Source organism: Rutilus rutilus (genome assembly GCF_951802725.1).
Source record: "Rutilus rutilus genome assembly, chromosome: 3".
In the NCBI taxonomy this organism is placed as follows: Eukaryota; Metazoa; Chordata; class Actinopteri; order Cypriniformes; family Leuciscidae; genus Rutilus; species Rutilus rutilus.
The window spans coordinates 54,650,342-54,671,499 of record NC_140211.1 but is presented as its reverse complement, the minus strand read 5'-3'; the positions used below and the strand labels follow the sequence as shown (position 1 = coordinate 54,671,499).

The 21,158-nt window shown below is 37.5% G+C and overlaps 2 protein-coding genes across 12 annotated transcripts in view; one reads left to right on the top strand and one right to left on the bottom strand.

Moving 5' to 3' along the window:
• The window catches only part of bmal1b (basic helix-loop-helix ARNT like 1b), a 36,532-nt gene extending 30,695 nt beyond the window's left edge, over positions 1-5,837 (top strand). For all 10 annotated transcript variants that reach the window (XM_084404210.1, XM_084404217.1, XM_084404215.1 and 7 more), the window contains 7 exons: positions 1,498-1,604; positions 1,685-1,835; positions 1,926-2,014; positions 3,356-3,452; positions 3,548-3,644; positions 4,236-4,329; positions 5,086-5,837. In XM_084404210.1, coding sequence (XP_084260336.1) covers positions 1,498-1,604; positions 1,685-1,835; positions 1,926-2,014; positions 3,356-3,452; positions 3,548-3,644; positions 4,236-4,329; positions 5,086-5,246 — 796 coding nt within the window. In that variant the 3' untranslated portion in view covers positions 5,247-5,837. The remainder of the gene's footprint in view (positions 1-1,497; positions 1,605-1,684; positions 1,836-1,925; positions 2,015-3,355; positions 3,453-3,547; positions 3,645-4,235; positions 4,330-5,085) is intronic.
• A 1,675-nt stretch (positions 5,838-7,512) lies between these two features.
• btbd10b (BTB (POZ) domain containing 10b) lies at positions 7,513-20,794 on the bottom strand. Of its 2 annotated transcripts, none has more exons than XM_084404221.1 (8): positions 20,603-20,794; positions 16,500-16,696; positions 16,134-16,410; positions 14,677-14,779; positions 11,394-11,514; positions 11,029-11,226; positions 8,994-9,104; positions 7,513-8,414 (listed from the first exon to the last, which is right to left on the bottom strand). In XM_084404221.1, exons 2-8 carry the CDS (start codon positions 16,651-16,653, stop codon positions 8,095-8,097), a joined length of 1,284 nt encoding a protein of 427 aa, XP_084260347.1. In that variant the 5' UTR covers positions 16,654-16,696; positions 20,603-20,794; the 3' UTR covers positions 7,513-8,094. The 2 variants fall into 2 exon arrangements, with proteins under 2 accessions (XP_084260347.1, XP_084260346.1); XM_084404220.1 differs by having other exon boundaries at positions 16,104-16,410; positions 20,603-20,773.
• Between the last annotated feature and the right edge of the window lie 364 nt (positions 20,795-21,158).

The following is a 21,158-nucleotide window of genomic DNA, read 5'->3' as shown; positions in this document are numbered from 1 at the left end:
CGGGTAAATGTGGGGGCTTTTCAGATCTTTCAATCTAATGGACAAAATAAGCTCGCGCAAGTTACAAATGAACATGACTGAAGACGACGGAAAAACACACAGAGAGCAGCAGATTTAGTTTCTGCTCTGGAGCCACAAGACCAGCCGAACGCTGTGAGTGTGTGCTAGAAATCAGGAATGGTGAGAGAACATTGTGCTTGGTACGTTTTTCATCTTCAAACCAAACTTGGGTCTTCAAAGTTTAAATCCCGACTGGCTAGCGCGCTTCCCATAATGTATTAGGTCAGTAGACGGAGAGAAGACAGTCTTTTGTGGCTGTTTGAACACATTCGGTCACATGAGCGTTTACACTAAGAAAGCAAAAACTCAGAATGTGTTTTCCACTACCTCTGGAAGTGGTTGAAAGTGAACAAGCTGAAAATGCTTTAGACCCCGTTAACACACATCAAAACTAACTTTAGCTGGAAAATAACTTTATTAAATAACCGCTATAAAGCCAAAACAATCTCTGTTACCTTAAATTATACGTTTATCTCTGTAAAGCTGCTTTGAAACAATCTACATTGTTAAAAGCGCTATATAAATGAAGATGACTTGACTTGACTTGACCTTTATTTAGCTTCATCCACATGCGATCCGATCGACCAAAACGCACCACACCAGGTGTAAACAGGGCCTAAGTTTACGTTAACTATTAGGTAAAATGGATTATTGGTTGGGAGATGTTTGTTTTGTCTACTGATGGATAAACGGATTTGGGATCAAAAGTTTGGTGGTCATTGTGACCGTATGACCAATCCTGGTGTTAGCGGGACAGTTTTGTTAGAGTGATTTGGTTTTGCGAGCACAATGCGGATCAATATCCAAATATAGAAATGGATAAATGACCCAGGTCATGACCTGGCTAGAGGCCGAAATGTAGGACACACTGCACCTAAAAATACTGCACAATGCCTCTGTGACAACAGAACAGTTTGCCTTTTATACTGAATGCCAACTGCACCTGTGCGTCTAACGCACAGTTGTATCCACACAGCTTTCAAAGTATACTAAATTGCTTTTTTATACTACCAGACATGAGACCTCAGAGGGCAGCACTCATTTACAGGACATACGTTCGGAAGGATAGAAGAAAAGTTGCGGATCCGCCATTGTATGCAAAGTTTAGAACAAGAACCAAAACAATGGAGAAGGATTTGCTGCTTTGTTTACCGAATACAATGATTGGACAAACATTTTATGGTCCTACTCCTTCCACAGACAATACACAGTATATATGTATATATACATATTAATACATTTAGGCCACTTAACTAAGTTATTGCTATCAGAATGTGAAGAGACTTTCAATCAGCATAACAAAACAAAAAATTCTGGAACAAATCACCTAAAAAAATTGTGGAGTAGAAAAATGTTTGCATGATATTATTAGTACAATAGTGGCTTGCAAGCACTGTAAAATCCTCTGTGTGTAAAAGATTCCTCTTTTAATTTCAGGGCCACGGCCATTCTTGCTTATCTACCTCAAGAGATGCTGGGCACGTCTTTCTACGAGTATTTCCATCAGGATGACATCGGACATCTTGCTGAATGCCATAGACAGGGTAACAATAGAGCGCTTTCCTGAGTGCAGCGTGACCGGACTCGTGTCATGATTTCTGATCTGTACGTCTCTTGTTTGCAGTTCTGCAGATGAGAGAGAAGATCAACACTAACTGTTACAATTTCAAGATTAAAGATGGTTCTTTTATAACTTTAAGAAGTCGATGGTTCAGTTTCATGAACCCTTGGACCAAAGAAGTAGAATACATAGTCTCAACTAATACAGTTGTCTCGTAAGTAATCAAAATCTCTGCTAATAAAACATGATATCAATGTTCTGACGGTTTGGTTTACTGACCTGAACTGATGTGTGTGTTTTGAAGGGGCAGTTCACTTGAGGGAGCGGAGCCGCACTATCCTCAGCTCACTGCTTCCCCTCAGAGTATGGACAGTGTCCTTACAGCCGGTGACGGTAAGCAGATCTCATTTACGCAGCAAATAAATGAGTGACTGTTAAACCATGTCATGACCCTGTGGTCGGGAACCTGTCCTGCTGATAAAACTAAAAGTCAACTTACAATAATATGTCAAGTTTTTGTGTATGCAGTGCTGTGCGCCACACCAATAAATGGAAAACCACTCTCATTTATATGGCTAGCTTTAAAATGCTGTTTTAAAATGGCAACCAAATTTGATTCTCGAAATGTCAGCAACCGAACTCACCAAAGCCATGAATATCACCGGTAGACAAAGTAAAGTAAATATCAAAGAGGTCCATAACTGGAAATTATTATCTCTATTAGTCAATCAGAACGTTTAATTATATGAATGGGTTTTTGGACCAATACAATTTTGGGGATCTTTTGCATAATCAAAAAAAAAAAAAAAAAAAAAACATTATTTCATGAAATTTTAAGCATTTTTCCTCTAAATTTGTATATAATCTTGCATAGGTTATTATTAAGTATTTGCATCTATTTTATTTAAATAATCATATTTTCAAAATGCATTGCCTAGAATCAACATACATGTATTCATTGTTAAAACAATTTTATTTAATCAGATAAAATGTTAAAATAAATCAAATAAAAGCTGTGGAGCAAGCAATATTCAATGAAACAAATGGGATTTATTGATGATAAATATATAAACCTAGTTATTGTATATTAAAAACACATTCAGTTTATCTTACCCGTTTCATTCATACATTAAGCTTATTAGTTTGTTAATGTTAAAACTGTAATTTAAATATGAAATGTCTCGCAACAGGACAAAGTTTAAGAGAATATTGATACGATAGATATTAGTCAACATTTTAAGTGGATCAAAACCTTTTAAGAATTTTGAACAATATACGTTCTTGTCTTAGGACAAATTTGATGAACTTTTTTGATCCACTTCAAATGTTGACTACTGTAAGGTAGGGCAAGTTTATTTCTATAGCACATTTCATACACTATAGCAATTCAAAGTGCTTTACATAGAAGGGAATAAAAATAATCACAAAATAAAGGCAGGGAAAATTTAAACATTATTCAAAATGATTTACACAGAAAATACACACAAAATAAAAGCTTGGGAAATTAAAACGGTTATAAAAGGAATTAAAAGAGATAAATGATACAGTTATAAAATGAATTAGAGTATATACTCTTTATAGAATTTATATATATGTATATATATTATTGGACGGAAAGAGATTGCTAGTACTACAGTTTGCTAAGGAAGACTACAATGCTGGAATGTAGCGTAGCACTTCGATTTTTACGGATATACGTCGGCAGTCGGTGTCTTGTGAACTGTTCTACTGCAGGCTCAGGGAAGACCGTTCCCGGAATCCCTGGAGGAACGAGACCCGGAGCAGGAAAGATCGGACGCATGATCGCAGAGGAAGTGATGGAGATCCAGAGGTGAGCGGATCAGTTTAACGCCTAATAATCTGCACTCGAGTCACACTCTTGATGACACTGCATCTGGTTTCATCTTTCATTGATGTGATTGACAGGATAAGAGGCTCATCCCCCTCTAGTTGTGGCTCAAGCCCCCTCAACATCACCAACAGCACACCCCCTCCTGACACATCGTCCCCTGCGGGCAGGAAGGTAACGTTTGGGCTTCAGTCTCTGACAAACATATATAGGGATGTGTGATATTGACCAAATTAGTGTTGTCAAAAGTACAGACTTTGGTACCAAGTCGATACTGTTGAGTGGAATCATAAAACACCTCTGATTGGCCATTATGCTCACGCGCTCATTAAATATGTCTGTGATTGGCTACAATGATCAGCACTTTAAAAACATGTTGTAAATATACATCAATGACGCTCTTCAGCGAGCGCTTACGCAGATACACACGGGAGCGTTTGAAATATCCGTCTATCAGCGGATCCTCCTTTCTATAAACTTTCAAACGCTTCGTCGTGCTCTCAAACGATCCCGTGTGTTGATCATTGTAGCCAATCACAGACATATCCGATGAGCTCTTGAACATAATGGCCAATCAGAGGTGTTAATGATTCCACTCAATAGTGCTCAAAGCGTCACATTTTTAAAATTTCGGTACTGACTTGGTACCGAAGTCGGTACTTTTGACTACACTAAAAATTATAGATATCGCACAGCCCGAAGAGGTTCAGAACGTTAATTCAATGTTAATTCATCTCCTGATTAAATTTTTTCCTAACTGCTCAGTTTTCAAATGCTGGAACTCCAGACATTCCTTCCATCGGGATGATGTCAGGCCAGGACAGCATAGGATATCCTTACTCTAACAGCTCTATTTTAAGTAAGTTTTAACCCTCCGGTCCTCTTCGCGTGTCAGTCAAAAATGACCGAATTTCATTTTTTCAATGAAATGAATGCACTATATTTTAGTTCGATAATGTTTTTTATTTCATATTTTGTATTTTTAGGGGATTTTATGGTACTAAATTATATTTTCGCTGTATTTACAATCCATTTATTCACTTTTTGAGCATAGAGCTGAAAATACAATTTCCAACTTAAACTGTTATAAATCTTGAATGCTTTAGAGCAGAGACCTAAGTTTGATCTCTTTTCAAAGATGACACTTGGCAGATTATTGCTGAAGTGAAAAAAATAGGTGAACGTAAAAAATTGTTTATTGTTATGAAAAATACTATTTTCAATTTTCATATAAAATATATTTTCAAAAACTTGTTTTACTATAAAAATCAAAGCCATAAATCTAAACAAGTTGTGTTCAAAATATGAGCCTGATATCTCAAAAAATGATTTTATTTGGCCGCAGTACCAAAAGTTTTCACAAGGTGAAATTCGTCTCCCATTCGTTTCCTATGCGGATGTGACCATTTAACAGCGGAGTTATGTCCATGATTTTTTTTGTGTGTGTGTTCACACAGCAAGTGCCAAAACCTTTACCAAGTTTCGTACCATTCCGATGAAGAAAAAAACAAATGTACACCTTTTCGGTCAAAAATGACCAAAGAGCTCCAGACTTACTTGATCATTGATTTGCCAGTATTACTAGATTTGACACAATACTTCCTCTGATCCGCAGGCGATCATTCACACATTGGTATGGGTGACATCACGGACGAGCCCGGTTCCAGCAGTCCCAGTAACGATGAGGCTGCGATGGCGATCATCATGAGCCTGCTGGAGGCGGACGCGGGCCTCGGGGGTCCGGTGGACTTCAGCGACTTACCCTGGCCGCTGTGAGACTTCACCCATCATCTGTACCACCTGTCACACTGTATCCTGCAACATCACTCCATCCCGTTCACGTTCTAACCAGCCATGACTTTGACAAGCAACACGTCTGGACAGTTTGGTGTTTTTGTCTCAATGCCTCAGGTAGCTCCACCCATAGCAGAATCTCATTGGTCCACAATCCCATTCCACAGCTGTATATTCCAATGTGTCAAATCTTGTTACTATTTCACTTGCATTGAGGACAAAGAAATGGCTTCTCGCAGCAGGTTGTGACGGTGTTAGATCGCTCATCGTCCTACAACACACCATTATCAGTGCAAGGATATTGTTTTAATGGACAGAATGGAGCACATGTCAGTTCTACAAACAAGAACAACCAACTTAGAGATGATTTCTATATGCAGCATTTCAGTTATTTTTTGTGTTTCTGCATATTTACTTATAAAAAAAAAAAAAAAAAGTGTAACATAGATGTATGTATTCTAACATGTATGATTTATTTTATCTGGATGTATATGATTTAAATGAACAAAAGGGCAGTGAATTTTTTTTAAATAAAAAGTATTTCTTTCTCTTTATATTCTTTTTATGGAAAACCATTTGGAGTGCAGTCTTCATTTCATGTGAATTTTCACAATTTCATGGTTCACACCATTCAGATGAAGAAAAAAACAAAACAAAAAATGCATCAAATATTTATTTTTGTTGTAAAATGTTGAATTAGAAATTGTGTTCTCTCTCTGTTTACAGTAAAACTCGTTTTTATCTGAATTCTAAGCATTCCCAAATCTGATTGTGTTTTGTGCGGGAGTGTACAGGGGTCGGGTTGCACCAGTAAGTTCTTTCTTAAACTGGAACGTAAAGTCCACACTAGAGGCTTTATTAGTAGTAACTACTAGCTAGTTTGTAACTAACTTTGTACTTTATTCCGTTGCACCATTTGTTCGTAAGGCAGAACGCAGCTAGTAGGTCGTAAGCTCTCCGTAAAGTAATGCGTAGTCCCATAATATGCCGTTTCGCCTCGATGATCCAATAGCAGCCTTCAAATACATGAGCAGAAGTTGTGTTGAAATGCCGTGAATTTCAGTTTATCCTTCATTCTTTTGCCTCACGTTAACGGTAAAAATAAGTTTCCATTAAATACGATACTTGATCATGAATAGCATAAGTGTTTTTATATGCATATAACATTCAGAAACTGTATTTATAAGGATCAATAAATAAATGCTGATACAAAAAAAACATAAGAAATTACGTTTATTGATTAAATGGACCGATGCGCACAGCGGCGTGTTCGTGTTAAAGAGCCGCTAACAAGGTCATCTTTTCACAATGTTCTCTCTTAAAATTTAAGCGAGTGTAAATGTCAGCATTATCATATGTCTAAAGAACTTAAGTCTGTCAGGTAAAAGAAGAGCTTATTGATGCAGTTCAGTCTGTCTGATATTTTATTCCAACCGTTACTCTTGATCGGAGGCTGCCGTAAATATTTAGTTACGCTTCAACTAAGTTTAATGGTGCAACGCAAACATATTTAGAAGTGCGTAAGTCGTAACTAAAACTAGCCCAAGTTGTAACTTACGCACAGCTGGTGTAACCTATGGAAGCTTGTTTCCGCCACAGAATAAAACATTTTAAGAGATAATTGCGACTTTTTATCTCACAATTGCGAGATATAAAGTCAGAATTGCGTGAAATAAAGTCGCAATTGCGTGTTATAAAGTCAGAATTGCGTGAAATAAAATCAGAATTGCGAGATATAAAGTCAGAATTGCGAGATATAAAGTCAGAATTGCGTGAAATAAAGTCGCAATTGCGTCTTATAAAGTCAGAATTCTGACTTTTTTTCTCGCAATTGCGACTTTATATCACGCAATTGGGAGATATAAAGTCAGAATTGCATGATATAAAGTCGCAATTGCCTGTTATAAAGTCAGAATTGTGAGATAAATAATTCTGAAAAAAAAAAAAAAAAAAAAAGTCCCCCTTAGAATATGACTTTACATCTCGCAATTCTGACTTTATAACACGCAATTGCGACTTTATTTCACGCAATTCTGACTTTGTATCTCGCAATTCTGAGATAAAAAGTCGCAATTATCATTTAATTTTTTTTATTTTGTGGCAAACAAGCTTCCATAGTAACCGGCCCCAGGTAATAAAATGGCTCTAGCCAATTATATTGCAGAGGATTTGAGAAACAAAATACTCTTCATCTATACTGTCTTTGACATCAGCAAAACATCAAACATATGGTCTCAAACATAGCACATTACATTATATATCTTTATTAATACAATGATTTTCAAGCGCTTGAACAGACAGATCTTGAGCAGATAAATTAATGTCCAGCTAAAAAACAAAAACACTGCATTCATTCACCAGGCAAACGGACCTCCTGAGGAGACCGAGGGGAGAGCTTTCCAAAAGAAAAAGTGGCACCAAACCCAAATGCATCAAGTGAAAGGAACTTCATTATATTAATAATAATTAAATTCATTTGCGCTGATAATATAAGTCAAATGTAAAAGAACGATAGTAACAATAATTAGAATCATATAATAGGCCCAATTACAAAATGAGTGAGGTTGCTAACTTCATTTCAAACAAACAAAAATAAAATTTCCTTTGGTCAAGTAAAAAAAAAAAAAAAAAAAAAAGAGAGAACAGCAAAGACGAAACGGGAGAGCACTGACCATGCCAGCCAGCATCCCAAGTCCATGGAGTATTTTTTTTCTTTTTAAATACAGTAACTAGACAGTTGAGGCTCTAAGGCTGTGGAGGAGGTGCAGAAGGCAATCTGGTTATAGTGTCTCTGGTTCATGCTGAGCATGCGGTGAAGGGGCGTCCGCTCTCAGACGGCAGGCGACGGGGCGTCGGGGTCGGGCTCGTTGCTGTAGTGGTGACCGGGGGGAGGGTGGTTGGGAAGAATGTCCAGTTCATCCACCTGTGGTCCGGGGTGCATCACCACAAGCTGGTCCTGGGGAATGTCTGCCGCCGCCGCTGCCAGGTTCGTGATGGACTTGCTCTTCACGCACTGGAAGTCCACGTGTCGACTCTTGCCTTCCTCCTTCTCCCAGGACATGCGGATGAAGGGTCTTTGGACGTAGTTGTAGATGACTTCAGGTCGACCACCGGGACGCTTCTTCACCTTCTCTTTGTATGTTGGATAACCTACAGATGCAGATTTGATGTTCAAAAGTTGTGTCTTCTGATACGCAAACATAACCATCATGGGCAAGTTCACCAAAAACCAAATATTCTGTCATCATACTCTCCCTCACGCAGAACCTTGGCCTTCACTGTAACGTACAAATCAAATATGGCCCCTTTTGACTAGAAGTGGACACTGATGTATCAGCTAATTTTACTGACTCCGCTTTATCACTGGATAGTAAATCTAGACGAGTAAATGTTAATAAATAAGTTCACACTTCATTTTTGTGCATATCATTGGCTATAATTGAATTGTAGTACGCATGTATTAATATAATAATGTGATTATATCGGCCACCAGCCGGTCTGCTTTGTAGATATCAATATCATGAATCAATACATCATTGGTTCTCAGCTTTAATTGTTAAACCTGACACCTGTTGCCATATTTAATCCTCTGCTACTGCAGAGAACATTCATTTTAGGGTGAACTTTCCGGTTAAATTATTCAAATAAGATTGCATATTTGACTAAATAGGTGTAATATTGTAAAAAAAAAAAAAAAAAAAAAATAGAGTGTGAAAATAGAATTCTTACCTTCAATGCCCAGCCTAATTTTCTTAAGTCCTCGATCTTTTAAAACTGATTTGGCTACATCACGGTTTTCAATGTACTTGAAGAAACGATACAGCTTTGTACTGTATATAACTGTAAAGGGAAAAAAGAAGTATATTTGTTGTTGTCACATAAAAACACCAGTGATGCACCAAAATGAAAATATAAGTTTTATTATTTTTCATTATTTAATGTAGCCTATGTTTGAATGACATATTTTTTTTACAGCCTTAGTTTAAATTTGAACATTTTAACCATGACCTGGAGTAAAAACACAATTATTTATATATTTATATATATATATATATATATATATATATATATATATATATACACACACACACACATATATACATATATATATATATATATATTAGGGGTGTGCAAAGCAGCCGGTATTTGTATCTGTATTTGTATTTGTTGAGAGGGGAAAAGTATTTGTATTTGTATTTGTATTCGAGTAAATTTCAAAATAGGTGTAAAAATCCATTTTTTTTGCGTTACACTTCTAATTTACGTTATAGTGTAAGTATTCTTTAATTATATCCATTATAATAATTATGGATATGCAATATTGGTTGATGTTTTTCCATAAATCCAGCAATGAACATGTAACAAGGAACGTCATTGAAAAGAAAATAACATAACAGCCATTACCTACGTTAATGTTACTCTGTCAACAGCCTATTGTCTAAATTACCAAGCTAACAGAGCTACTAGTGTTGTCACGGTGCCAAAATTTCAGTATTCGGTACCAATACCTGTGAAAATCCACGGTTCTCGGTAACAATTTCGGTAAAGCTTAATTTAGATTAAATTTACATATATTAAAGTTTATATCACGGTTACAAAGATGGAAACTGTAGTATTAAAAACACTACATTAATATTACATTTGTTAGATAACAATAGATAAAATGACCTAACAATAAACAATAGTTAGGCTATATACTGTCGCAATTATTCTCCTTGGGGTTCATTTAAAAATACATTTTTAAAATCAAAAGTTAACATTATTTATGTTAACATTATTTAATGCACAATGAATGAAGTGAACAAACATGACCAATCAAGTGTTTGTATTAAATAACATTCACAAACATTAATTAATGTTGTAAAAATATATTGTTCACTCAATGTGTTGATGTTAGATGCGCATTAAGTAATGTTAATGAATGGTATCTTATTGTAGTGTTACCAAACAGGAGATAAAACATGTTTTATTTGACTTGACTGTACTTATATTTAATCCAAAACTGCATTCATATTTAATTTTAAAAGAGCTTTTTAAACCTGCTAAGAGTTATCCAGCCAAGAATAAGCCTAGAACTGCTTTTCTGACGGACTGATATTAATGACAAAATGACGGCTTTTTTATTTCATTTCTCATCTCCATAAATATATCTAAAGCTAATGCAAGGGCTAGAAATCAATTAATTCTTTGCTGATACTTCGTAATCATGAAGAGCGCAGTTCGCACGCTTTCTCCTTTCCACAAGCGCTTGCCCTCCCGTGGCGTCTGTCGTTGCTATGCAGCGCGCCGCTCGCTTCTATTATAAGCGCGCTTGCCGCGCGCCTACATTTGAAATCTGCACGCGCAAAAAAACGCGCTATGTGAACTACCCCTTATGACAACGTGACATTAGCCTAATCCAAAATATTTCAGCCACCACATCAGCAGCACCGCCGGTCGCCATGTCTCATGAGGAAACGCAGCTTTTTGATATAAAGTTTTTCTTGTTCCCGAATACAAATATTTTTAAAAGTATTTGTTCGAAATAAGTATTCGTAAAAAACACATTATTTGTGCTTTCCGAATACCGTATTCGGGTTCGGCTCCACCCCTAATATATATATATATAAAGTTTATATAACACTGCCTAAACCGGAATTTTATTTCAGCTAAATGAAAGTTTTAATTTTGGTTTCAGTAAAAAAAAAAAAAAAACATTTGGGTGCATCACTAAAAACACTCATGAAATGTTTTTCAGCTAATCCAGAAAGGTGTGTGTGATTACTTTGTGAATACTCCTCTCCCATCTGAGGCGGGTACTCCTCGTCCCAGTCCACCACATCATCGTCTGTGAGCACTACGATGTGACACTCCCTCTCTCCGCTCTGAGCGCTTGCCACCATCAGAGGGAGCACCATCTCCTCCAAATAGAACTCAAACTGCCTCCGGGCGCCGTCATTGGACAGCTCGTGCATCAGGGCACCTGACGAGACAAACTGGGTCAATAAACAACCACCTGTTCAAAGCAGGGAAATCTGCCAGCTGTGAGGCAGAGAACACGGGTAAAATATCACCGCTGTCAGATCCCAGTACTGGCAGGGACATTGACATTATCAGAATGGGCTTTGAAGAAGCAGAGGAACTACTCACTCAGGTCTCGACACTTGATAGTACTGTAGTCAAAAGAGATGCACAGATAGTCGCACGCCTCCCTTAGCTCGGGAATGGAGATTCCATCGGGACAGCGGATTATCCCAGATTTATAGTAATCCTGCCAGTTAGAGAAAGAACAGAAAACACAAAAGATGCCATTACAGAAGGTAGTCTTTATTTCTCCTACAACAGGTTCACATGCATCATTTTCTCGTGATATACATTGCAGCATCACCTCTTTTCTCACAGTGTCTGAAACGATCAAGGATTCATTCAGTCTAGCTAAACTCCTTTCTGAGATCCTGCTCTGCTCTGATTGGTCAGATGGCCCAGTCCGTTGTGACTGGTCTACCGCTTACAGCGTGTGTTGGAAACAAAACGACCATTACCATATCTAAATTTCACCTCGAGCCCCGAGTCCTCTTTCTTTTGAAGTGGATTTGCTTTCGCAGGGCAGAAAACAGCGTCTTCTCGACATGTCGACAACACGCACGGCGTTTGAGGGCGAGTCAAAGTAGATGTTGTTCAGTAGCCGATGAAGGCCATAGACGGGCATTATGCAAACATGTTACAAACCCATGTATGTTTGTAATAGGAAGTAAGACTGGAATTACTGACGAGTCATTTCGGCAGGTCAGAATCAACTATTGAAGCGCAATAAGATGTGAAAACTTAATTCACGATTGCACGCTTGCGCCGTGTGTCAGTCAGCGTGTTTTTTTTACTGCTCATTGTGCTTAACACTTTTAAAAGATCAAGGACGTACCAAATTCGTTCAAGTTATATTGCGCTTTTAACTTTTTATGATGCTCTTTATATTCTCATTCATGCGTTTCATCACTCTGAAGTGACAATAGTGCTGTGATGCACGCATAAAAATATCCAATTTCATTAAATTGAACTTTAATATCAGCTCTTTACTGGTTACCGTCCATTACATTAAATTCATTTTCAGCAGAAAACCAGTCAGAAGTTTAATATCAGACACATCTGCAGTAGACCACGTGCCCATGACACGTTAGAGCCGAAGAGCTCACAAAGGTGATCCAGGTTCAAAACCAGACGCTGTCCAAATCCCATTCCTTATCCTCTCTAGTGATTTTTATACTGCGGTTCAGATTGGTCCTGCAAATTGAACGCTTCTCTGTTAAAGCTCTCATGCTCAACACATCCTCTCTCTGGATTGCTAGTCAGTGACATTGTTTGAATGCACTCATCCGAGTTTATTGATTGTTTATTGTGCTGCTGTACCACTGTAGACACACTGCCCTGAGACACATAACAGACACTGTGGCCAAAGATCATTACAGCAAAGCTGATGACAGGCTTATGCTGCACTTAACAGCATTATTTAAAAGCCATTGCTGGAAGCTCATTATGAGATGTTCCCAGAGACGAAGCAGCCCACGGCGCAAGCCTGTGACCGAACCACACAGACCCGTCTTAAATATTCACTTACGAATACAAATCACTTCGTCTTCCAATGAACAAGTTTTGTTCTGCCATCTAAACACAATTAGGGATTTCCTTGGGCCTGTTTACACCTGGTTTCTTCATACGTGCGTTTTCTCTGATGGGATAGCTATCCGATCGTGAAAAGACCAGGCGTAAATGCCCTCCGAAACGCTTTCGAGAAGGATTTAAATCCGATCAATCGAACCACTTCAGGAAGTGGTTTGAGATGCATTCCAAACGAAACCAGACAAGTGTAAACGCATCTGGTTGTTGAAACCACGTATGTAAATTTCACTCCTCCCCAAAATGTAAATAAAAATAAACGTATGAGAGCATGTTATAGCCGGATATAACAGCGCTACTGCAACACGTGCCGCACATGAGTAGCGGAGTATCTTCAGCAAGCCGATGTGCAAACTGTCGCAAACGCTCAACACACAATCATCTTCATTAAAAGTAGTGAGACTAAATGATCTTACCAGTGCTGATGCTGCTCTCTCTCCTATTGTGGTCTTTGATCTTGAAATTAGCTGATGATAAATAAAACGAAGCTCATATCTGTTGCTTTCATTGACGTGGGAAAGGAAGATCGGATTCACATCCGTTTTGTGGAGACAACCGTTTTAATGCATAAAGTGACGAGGTGTGATAAAGCCACGTGATGAAAGTCGTCATATTAGAACTTATAAATAAAATATTTATATTTGAAACCAGAGCCTAGAATTTGTGAGTGACCGCAGCTTCTTGTTAAGCGGGTCACACATCAGACACAAAGCATCACGCCATACGACGCCACAGGTAGGGAAACGCACAGGTATCGTAATGAATAGTGCGGTCAAACGATTACAAAAAGTAACTAATTCACACATTTTTCTGTAATTAATCACGATTAAATGCACCAAACATTAAAATTTTAATCATAATTATTTTTATATTGTATAATTTCACACTGAAATGTGTATGAAGACAGTATTTTTTTTATATTTGCTATATGGCATCTCTTTACTAAGTACTAATACTAATACTGATGTGAATGGATCTTTCTCAATTTCTTGAGATGAAATAAGTAATTATAACCATTCAACATTACAGTATGATTGAGAGCTATAATTTTTTATATTTAATAAAAAAATAACAACTTTTAATTTAAGTGAACACATAAATCCATCATATTAAATGTCACATTTAGCTGTGCCTTTAAAATATAGCAGGGCTCAACACTAAGGCTTTTTTCTACTTCTACTCTGCCAAAATATACAGATCGAATAATAAAGCTACAAAAGTGATCCAGTCAAGAGCAGTGAGTGATTTTCTCTTTGTCTTGTTTGATTTATTGAGCAGATTTATTAGGTTGCCGTCACTAAGATGATGCGGATCTGACACGCATCCGATGTTCTCAACTCTTTACAGTTATTTAAGACTTAACTAATTTAAGACAATTTTGCATTTCTGTCCGTTCAAGCGTGAAAGAACTCAATGTGCGCTCTCAGGAGCCACTTTACAGACATCACGGCAGTATATATTTGAGTTCTCTTTTGTGTTATCACGCTTGAATGGTTTAAAAGCACTTGAACGAATGACAGCGCGATCACATAATGTAACGCTAGCCAAAGGATGGCAGTAAAAAACGGATGCTGCGTTAAATATTTTTAAGACATTCAAAAAGTATTGCAAAATTAGCGCATTAATTTTGACAGCCCTAAAAATGAGTCATTCTGTACATGCAAGCCACATGCTGTCTGCCTGCAGCACCCGGGGTGTGACCCGCTTTACTGTGTGCAGAGAGACAGTAGGAAGACAAGATATATAGTGACAAAAAACCCACCAGAATTGCCCTAAACACAGTGGAGCTGATGCCCTCTGCCACCTCATACTCTCCTTTTTCGTTGGGCCGGGTGAAATTGTGTTCCCGTCCAGATCCAAACATTCTACAAGAAAAAACAAACAAAAAAACAGACGCGTTTTAGAAACGAGAATGGAAAAAATGTATCAAAAATAGACAGATTACACATTATTTTAAGTCTGAGACAAGTTAAAGGGTTTGGTCATCTCATCGCCCTCATTTTTTTCTTTTTGTGTGTGTAGCACAAATAGAGATATTAAAAGTAAGTCCCATTTGCTTTCCTTCTATGGAGGACAAAACAGTCCAAAAACCCAAATAGTCCCTGCTGAGACCGGCTATTAAGATAGGAATGGACTGATCTAATCACTGGTTTACATCTAGTAGTAACTGTGGTTCCTGTGGGTTCTCAAAGAGTCTTAAAATGTCTTTCAATTTAGTTTGATCAAATTTAAGGCCACAAGACTTAATAAACAGTGTCATTGTCATTTTAAGAGGTCTTAAATTCTGGGGAAGGAAAAACAGGAATGACAATATATCCTATTGTAATTATTAAACTGTAAAAGGCAACAATTGAATTACATAAATGTGTAATCTTCAAACACGATCATATGAGCAAAATCCAATATCGTACAACCTCTAATTTGTATGCATTGTTATATTAGTACATTAACCAATTTCAATATATATGTATAGTTCAGTTCATAAGTTTACATTCCCTTTGCACAATATGAAAGATGTTAATAAGCTTAACAAAATAGAAGGGATCATAGAAATATTAATATTCACTAAGAAGATGCTAAAAATCAAAGAATCTGAATCTGTAGAACGATGGGCAGTTTAAATGCTCAGGACAAACAAGAGACTCTTGAACAACTATCACAAACATAAAACAGTCGTTGACCATCCAGCTGATCATCAACACACAGTATAAAAGCTGATTTGTCGAGTGTAAACATCTGTCATGTGGAACAGCTTAAGTCAGGACAGTACTGTTAAATTTTTATGATCCCTCGGTTTGTTCATTATGAACATCTTGTATATTCTGCATGGGTTATGTAAACTTATGAGCTGAACTGAATAAAACATGTCTTTTTGTAGGTTGTGCAGTTAAATGTGTGACGGTTTAATTAAGTAGAAGAATCTGAGATACATGATTTATTTTAAGATTGTATGGGTTTGTTCTGTAGGGACATGCTGTATTAATTTTATTTGTGCAGGTCTTAAAAGTTTGATATTAAAAATGTGTCTATATGCATGCATATAATTCTTTCTGGGACACCTTAAGTCAGATTAGCATTTCCACTGCAAAATGCAATGTGGTCACAAATATTTTCAACATTTTCATACACGTTTTAAACGACATAAAGGTGTTAAGTAGAAACAATCAAAATTATGAGGTGATCTTTAACCCTTTATCAGATGAGCGGTCTGCTCCTAACCTGCCCAGCATGGTGTTGGGCTGCGCTGTAAAAATCGAGGGGTCCACCACGAAGCGAGTGTTGTCCACAATGAGCGTGACCTTCTCTGATGTGCGGACGCTGCGGGCTCCGTCTTTGACGTTCTCATAGATGAAGACCATTTCACCCATGCTCTTGTAGGTGCCCTCTGAACTGGACAAGCTACTGTTACGGCTGCTGGCCACCCCACTGCTGCTGCTGCTGGGAGAGATCCTCTGAGGCCTGGGGCTGCTGGGTCGAGATGAGCCGCCCTCGCGATCTGCCCACGTGACACACAACATGATGACAAACCACGGGACTTAATATGAACAGCCAAATCGGACCTAAACGACAAAGAGAGTTTCTCACCGCTGTTGTGTTGCCGTGTGGGTGAGGTCACGTTGCGAATGCAGGGTGTGAGCTGGCCTTCAGCACGCTCGTGCGAAGAGTCCCGAGAGCGGTCACTGGAACGCCTTCGATCTCTGGATCGGTCAAAGCCTCCGCTGGCACCATGCATGTTCATTTTCACCTGGACAGTCTCGAGTCCAGACTAACACATCTGGCCGCTGCAGGAAGCGGAGAAAGAGAGAAACACCTCTTAACACAAGAGCCAGTGTCAGAGTCGAGCGACTCGAGAGAGGAACAGACTCCCAGTGTAATTTAAGGTGGAATGGGTCCCACGTCACCATAGAGAGCTAATGTCACGATTGTTCACATCTCTGCATAGCAAAGCGGAGTCCAGTTATTATTACAGTTAACTAAAACCATGAAGAAACATTTTCTTTAATTGAAATACAATCAATTTTACTGAAACTAAATAACATCAAATAAAACATTTCACATTTTCATTTACTTTTAACTTGATGCACTAAAACTGACATTGAAAAAAACACACAAAGGTTTAGTAAACAAAAATACTAAAATTATATGATAGATAGATAGATAGATAGATAGATAGATAGATAGATAGATAGATAGATAGATAGATAGATAGATAGATAGGGCAGCAGATGAGACCGATCGCACAGGGTGTGTGTTCGCACAGGGTGTGTGTGTGTTCGAACAGCTTCTGTTCCAGTTGATCAGGAAGTGCCTGGGGTAAATTCAGCTGGATGTCATGAGTGTAATACGCAGGAGAAACGGGTCATGGTGTTTGTCATACAACTGAACAGACTGGTTGTGTGCATATACACACCTGTAGAATATAAGTGAACAAAGCAGCACTGTTGTACGACCATGGTTTTTGGACTTGTCCCAAGCTAAATTAATCATACAGTAACCGTGGTAGACCAAAGTACCATTCTATTACCATCTGATACACTCTACCATGGTAAAGACACGTTTGAAAGTCAAATTATGTGTCAAAATATGTGTTAGACTAGTGCCCCTACTATGTTTTTTTTTCTGAATATTCTCTTTCATGCAGTGTGTAGTTATAGCTGTTTGTGAACGTAAACGCACTGCAAAGATGTAAAGTCAAAAGTGCATGATAAATAAAGTTATTGTAAGAAAGAATCGACTCTGAACACTGAACAGCCTAAACGAGTCCTGTCTCTAACTCAAATCCCACTGTGTTACGGTTCTACGTCACTAAATAAGACATTTGCAGTTTCTTTGGACCAGCTTGCTCCTCAGAATCACAACCTGTAAGAATGATGTATATATTTTCTGCTGGGTGCTCAAAATACGCAGTTTTGTGTTTTATATTGGGTAGGTCTCCGGCTAACTCACATTATTACTGTCTTACTGAAATACTTCTGCTAATCAGTTGTGGGCCACTATTAGGCTACCTAAAACTGTCTATTAATTCCAAATGTCTGTCATTCTTACTACTTTGAGTAAAGATTAAGCATGGAGTCAAGATTTGTTTTGCAAACTTTAACGTTACATCAGTCATGCACGTTAGTGCTCGGCTAACATATGCGCTGTTATTGATACGGCATGTGCACTGCAATAACTAGGCTAAGCTACACATTGGTTTGTTGATGAACATACACTTGTTAAAGGAACACGCCGACTTTTTGGGACTTAAGCTTATTCACCGTATCCCCCAGAGTTAGATAAGTCCATACATGCCCTTCTCATCTCCGTGCGTGCCGTGACTCTGTCTGACGCACCCACCGCTAGCCTAGCTTAGCACAAAGACTGGAGGTAAACGGCTCCAGCTAGCATACTGCTCCCAATAAGTGGCAAAATAACGCCAACATTTTCCTATTTACATGTTGTGATCTGTATAGTCAAAGCGTTTGCAAATAACAAGGTCACATGAGACACAGCCATCTTCTAACCGTATACATACTAGGAACTATATTCTCAGAAGGCGAAGCACTGCTACTTGGGCGGACTTATCGAACTCTGGGGTATACGGTGAATAAGCTAAAGTCCCAAAAAGTCAGCGTGTTCCTTTAATGCTGATGGGTGAGGAATTACAGCAACATCTCTTAGTGTGCCTCACACTGAGTAGCGTATCAGTGAGAAACGAAGAGAATCAGGCGAGTAAACCTGTTGTAGGAGACTCCAAAACAAAATTATGAGCTTTTAAAATAACATAATAGGGGCACTTTAAGACGGGATATGAATCAGACATTTGTCTGCAGAACCACTCCCTCTGTGCACAGCACTTCTGGGGGTTTTCAATGTTCAGGAAATTCCAAAGATAGTTGTCCATTTAAACCAGTCCCTTAAAATAAAACAAATTCAGAGAGAGAGAGAGAGGGAGAGAGACCACCCCTTTCTTTCTGAGCCGTGCACTGACCAATTAACATAGCTGAGGACTTCTGATAAACCCGTGGCCAGTTTGTCATTCTTACATTGTGTAAGTAAGTACCATAAGCTAAATATTCCATTCTAGATAGAGACTATAAAATACAAATATTGTTAATGCACAAAAGGATGAGTCAAAAAGCCTGCAAAGTCTCAGTTAAAGCCAAAACCACAAGGTTAAGTGACTGACACAAGTAGATAAACTATAGCTGATTTAGTAGTAAACACTTACAAGGAAGAGAATTGCTTCATTTATCATCCTGTGCAGTGTGTGAGTAATCTGCACACACTTCACTGAACTCATGTGATTCTGGTCGCGTCCTCAAGTCCCCACAATGTAAGATAATGTCAATAATTAACGACCAATTAACTGCTTTATCACATCGATCTCTTTTACGTTACATTGCTATCTGAAATGTTCGGCCATGCAAATAAAGTTTTTGAACACTTAATGGCCATAATTTAAACATTTCTATGTCACTGCTTTAGATATAACATGTTTAAGCATTTATATATTTAGGCTACAATGTTACAACTATGACCTGATTTATTTTTGAACTTTTTCATAATTTAATATATAGCTATTCTCTTCATTTGTCGTTATGATACACAATTTAGTGAAAAGGGAATTGGAAATTATTATATTCTTAATTGTGTAAGGTTAGCAATTTAAACAGGGACAATACATAAAATTGCTACAGTTATCACCAGTTATTTGGTCAAACTTATTCAATTAACTTGCTTTACCTATATATATATACTGATATAAAAGGGAATATATATGATATGTTTTAAAGGTACTTTTTTATTTTTAATATTTATTTTTCTACAGTAAAGTTTTAGAAACAACACCAACTAGTTTTCACATAATAAAATGACTACAGTGTAAATAAGAATCATTGCTTTTTATTGGTAACACTTTCCAATAAGGTTTCATTAGTTAACTACTTTAGTTAACATGAACTAATAATGAACTGCACTTCTTTGTTAATGTTAATTTCAACATTTACTCATAAATTATTAAAATCAAAAGTTGCAGGCTATTTGATAACATTATTTATTGCACTGTGAACTAACATGAACAAACAATGAACAGCAGTTTTTATATTAACTAATGTTAACAAAGATTTAAACATACAGTAATAAATGTATTGCTAATGGATAATGGAGTTCATGATACATTAACGTTAACAAATGAAACCTTATTGTTAAGTGTTAGCGTTTTGTGTGTGTGTGTGTGTGTGTGTGTGTGTGTGTGTAATTCAGGATCCAGAGAATTAGCCCAAGCGTCAATATATTGTTTAGGGCCACTGAAGTATCATGTTTCATAATGTTACTTAAAATGGTTAAGAACTCTTATGATTTGATAAACAAAAGCGATAGAACTGACATCCATCCAACTAATCAATGACTGATCGACTAATCAATGACTGGTGGTGTGTCATCCTGCCAGAGACTCGATGCATGACAAGAAAAGACAAAAAGAACAAAAGCAACAACAACAAAATAAAAACGCTATCCGACACGCTTCACTCATTAATTAAGCAGGGATGTACATAAATGTGTGATTATATGTTTGGTTTGTTGTAAAGCAGCGAGATCATTTTTACACACAAAACCTCAGCGGACGTTACAGGACTATTAGCTAGCCACCGAAGCTAACCAACAAAACAGCAGCCGTTTAGATTAAAAATTATACACATTCTTACCTTTTTACAGTATCGTGAGCATAGTTTGTGAAATAATTTAATACTGGTGTTCTCCCATAAGGTAAAATGAAAAGAAGAACCATTAAAATTTGAAGAGGACCATCAGCTTTTCCTGAAAATGCGAATTTGATCTCCACCAACTGCTGACAGGAAACGCGACTTCACTAAAGTATCGCGAGAACTGTGTGACGTGGTCAATTAAAATTTTTTTTTTTTTTTTTTATTGATCAGATGAAAAGTTGCTAACAATAAGAAAGAAAGAAAGAAAGAAAGAAAGAAAGAAAGAAAGAAAGAAAGAAAGAAAGAAAGAAAGAAAGAAAGAAAGAGCAACACAAATTGTCTTAGTTTGTTGTGTATAATATAGTGTACAGATAAACAGATCCAGTTGGTCCACATTTTAGTGCAATTGCTGGATGTCTAAAAAAAAGTACAAATCTTTCTTTAAAAAACAAACAAACAAACATTTAAATAGTGACACAGTACCGAAACCAGTGACTGAAAGCATAGGCCTACTACAAGGTTAAGACATTGTCCTTTGTATGTCCTACACAGGGTC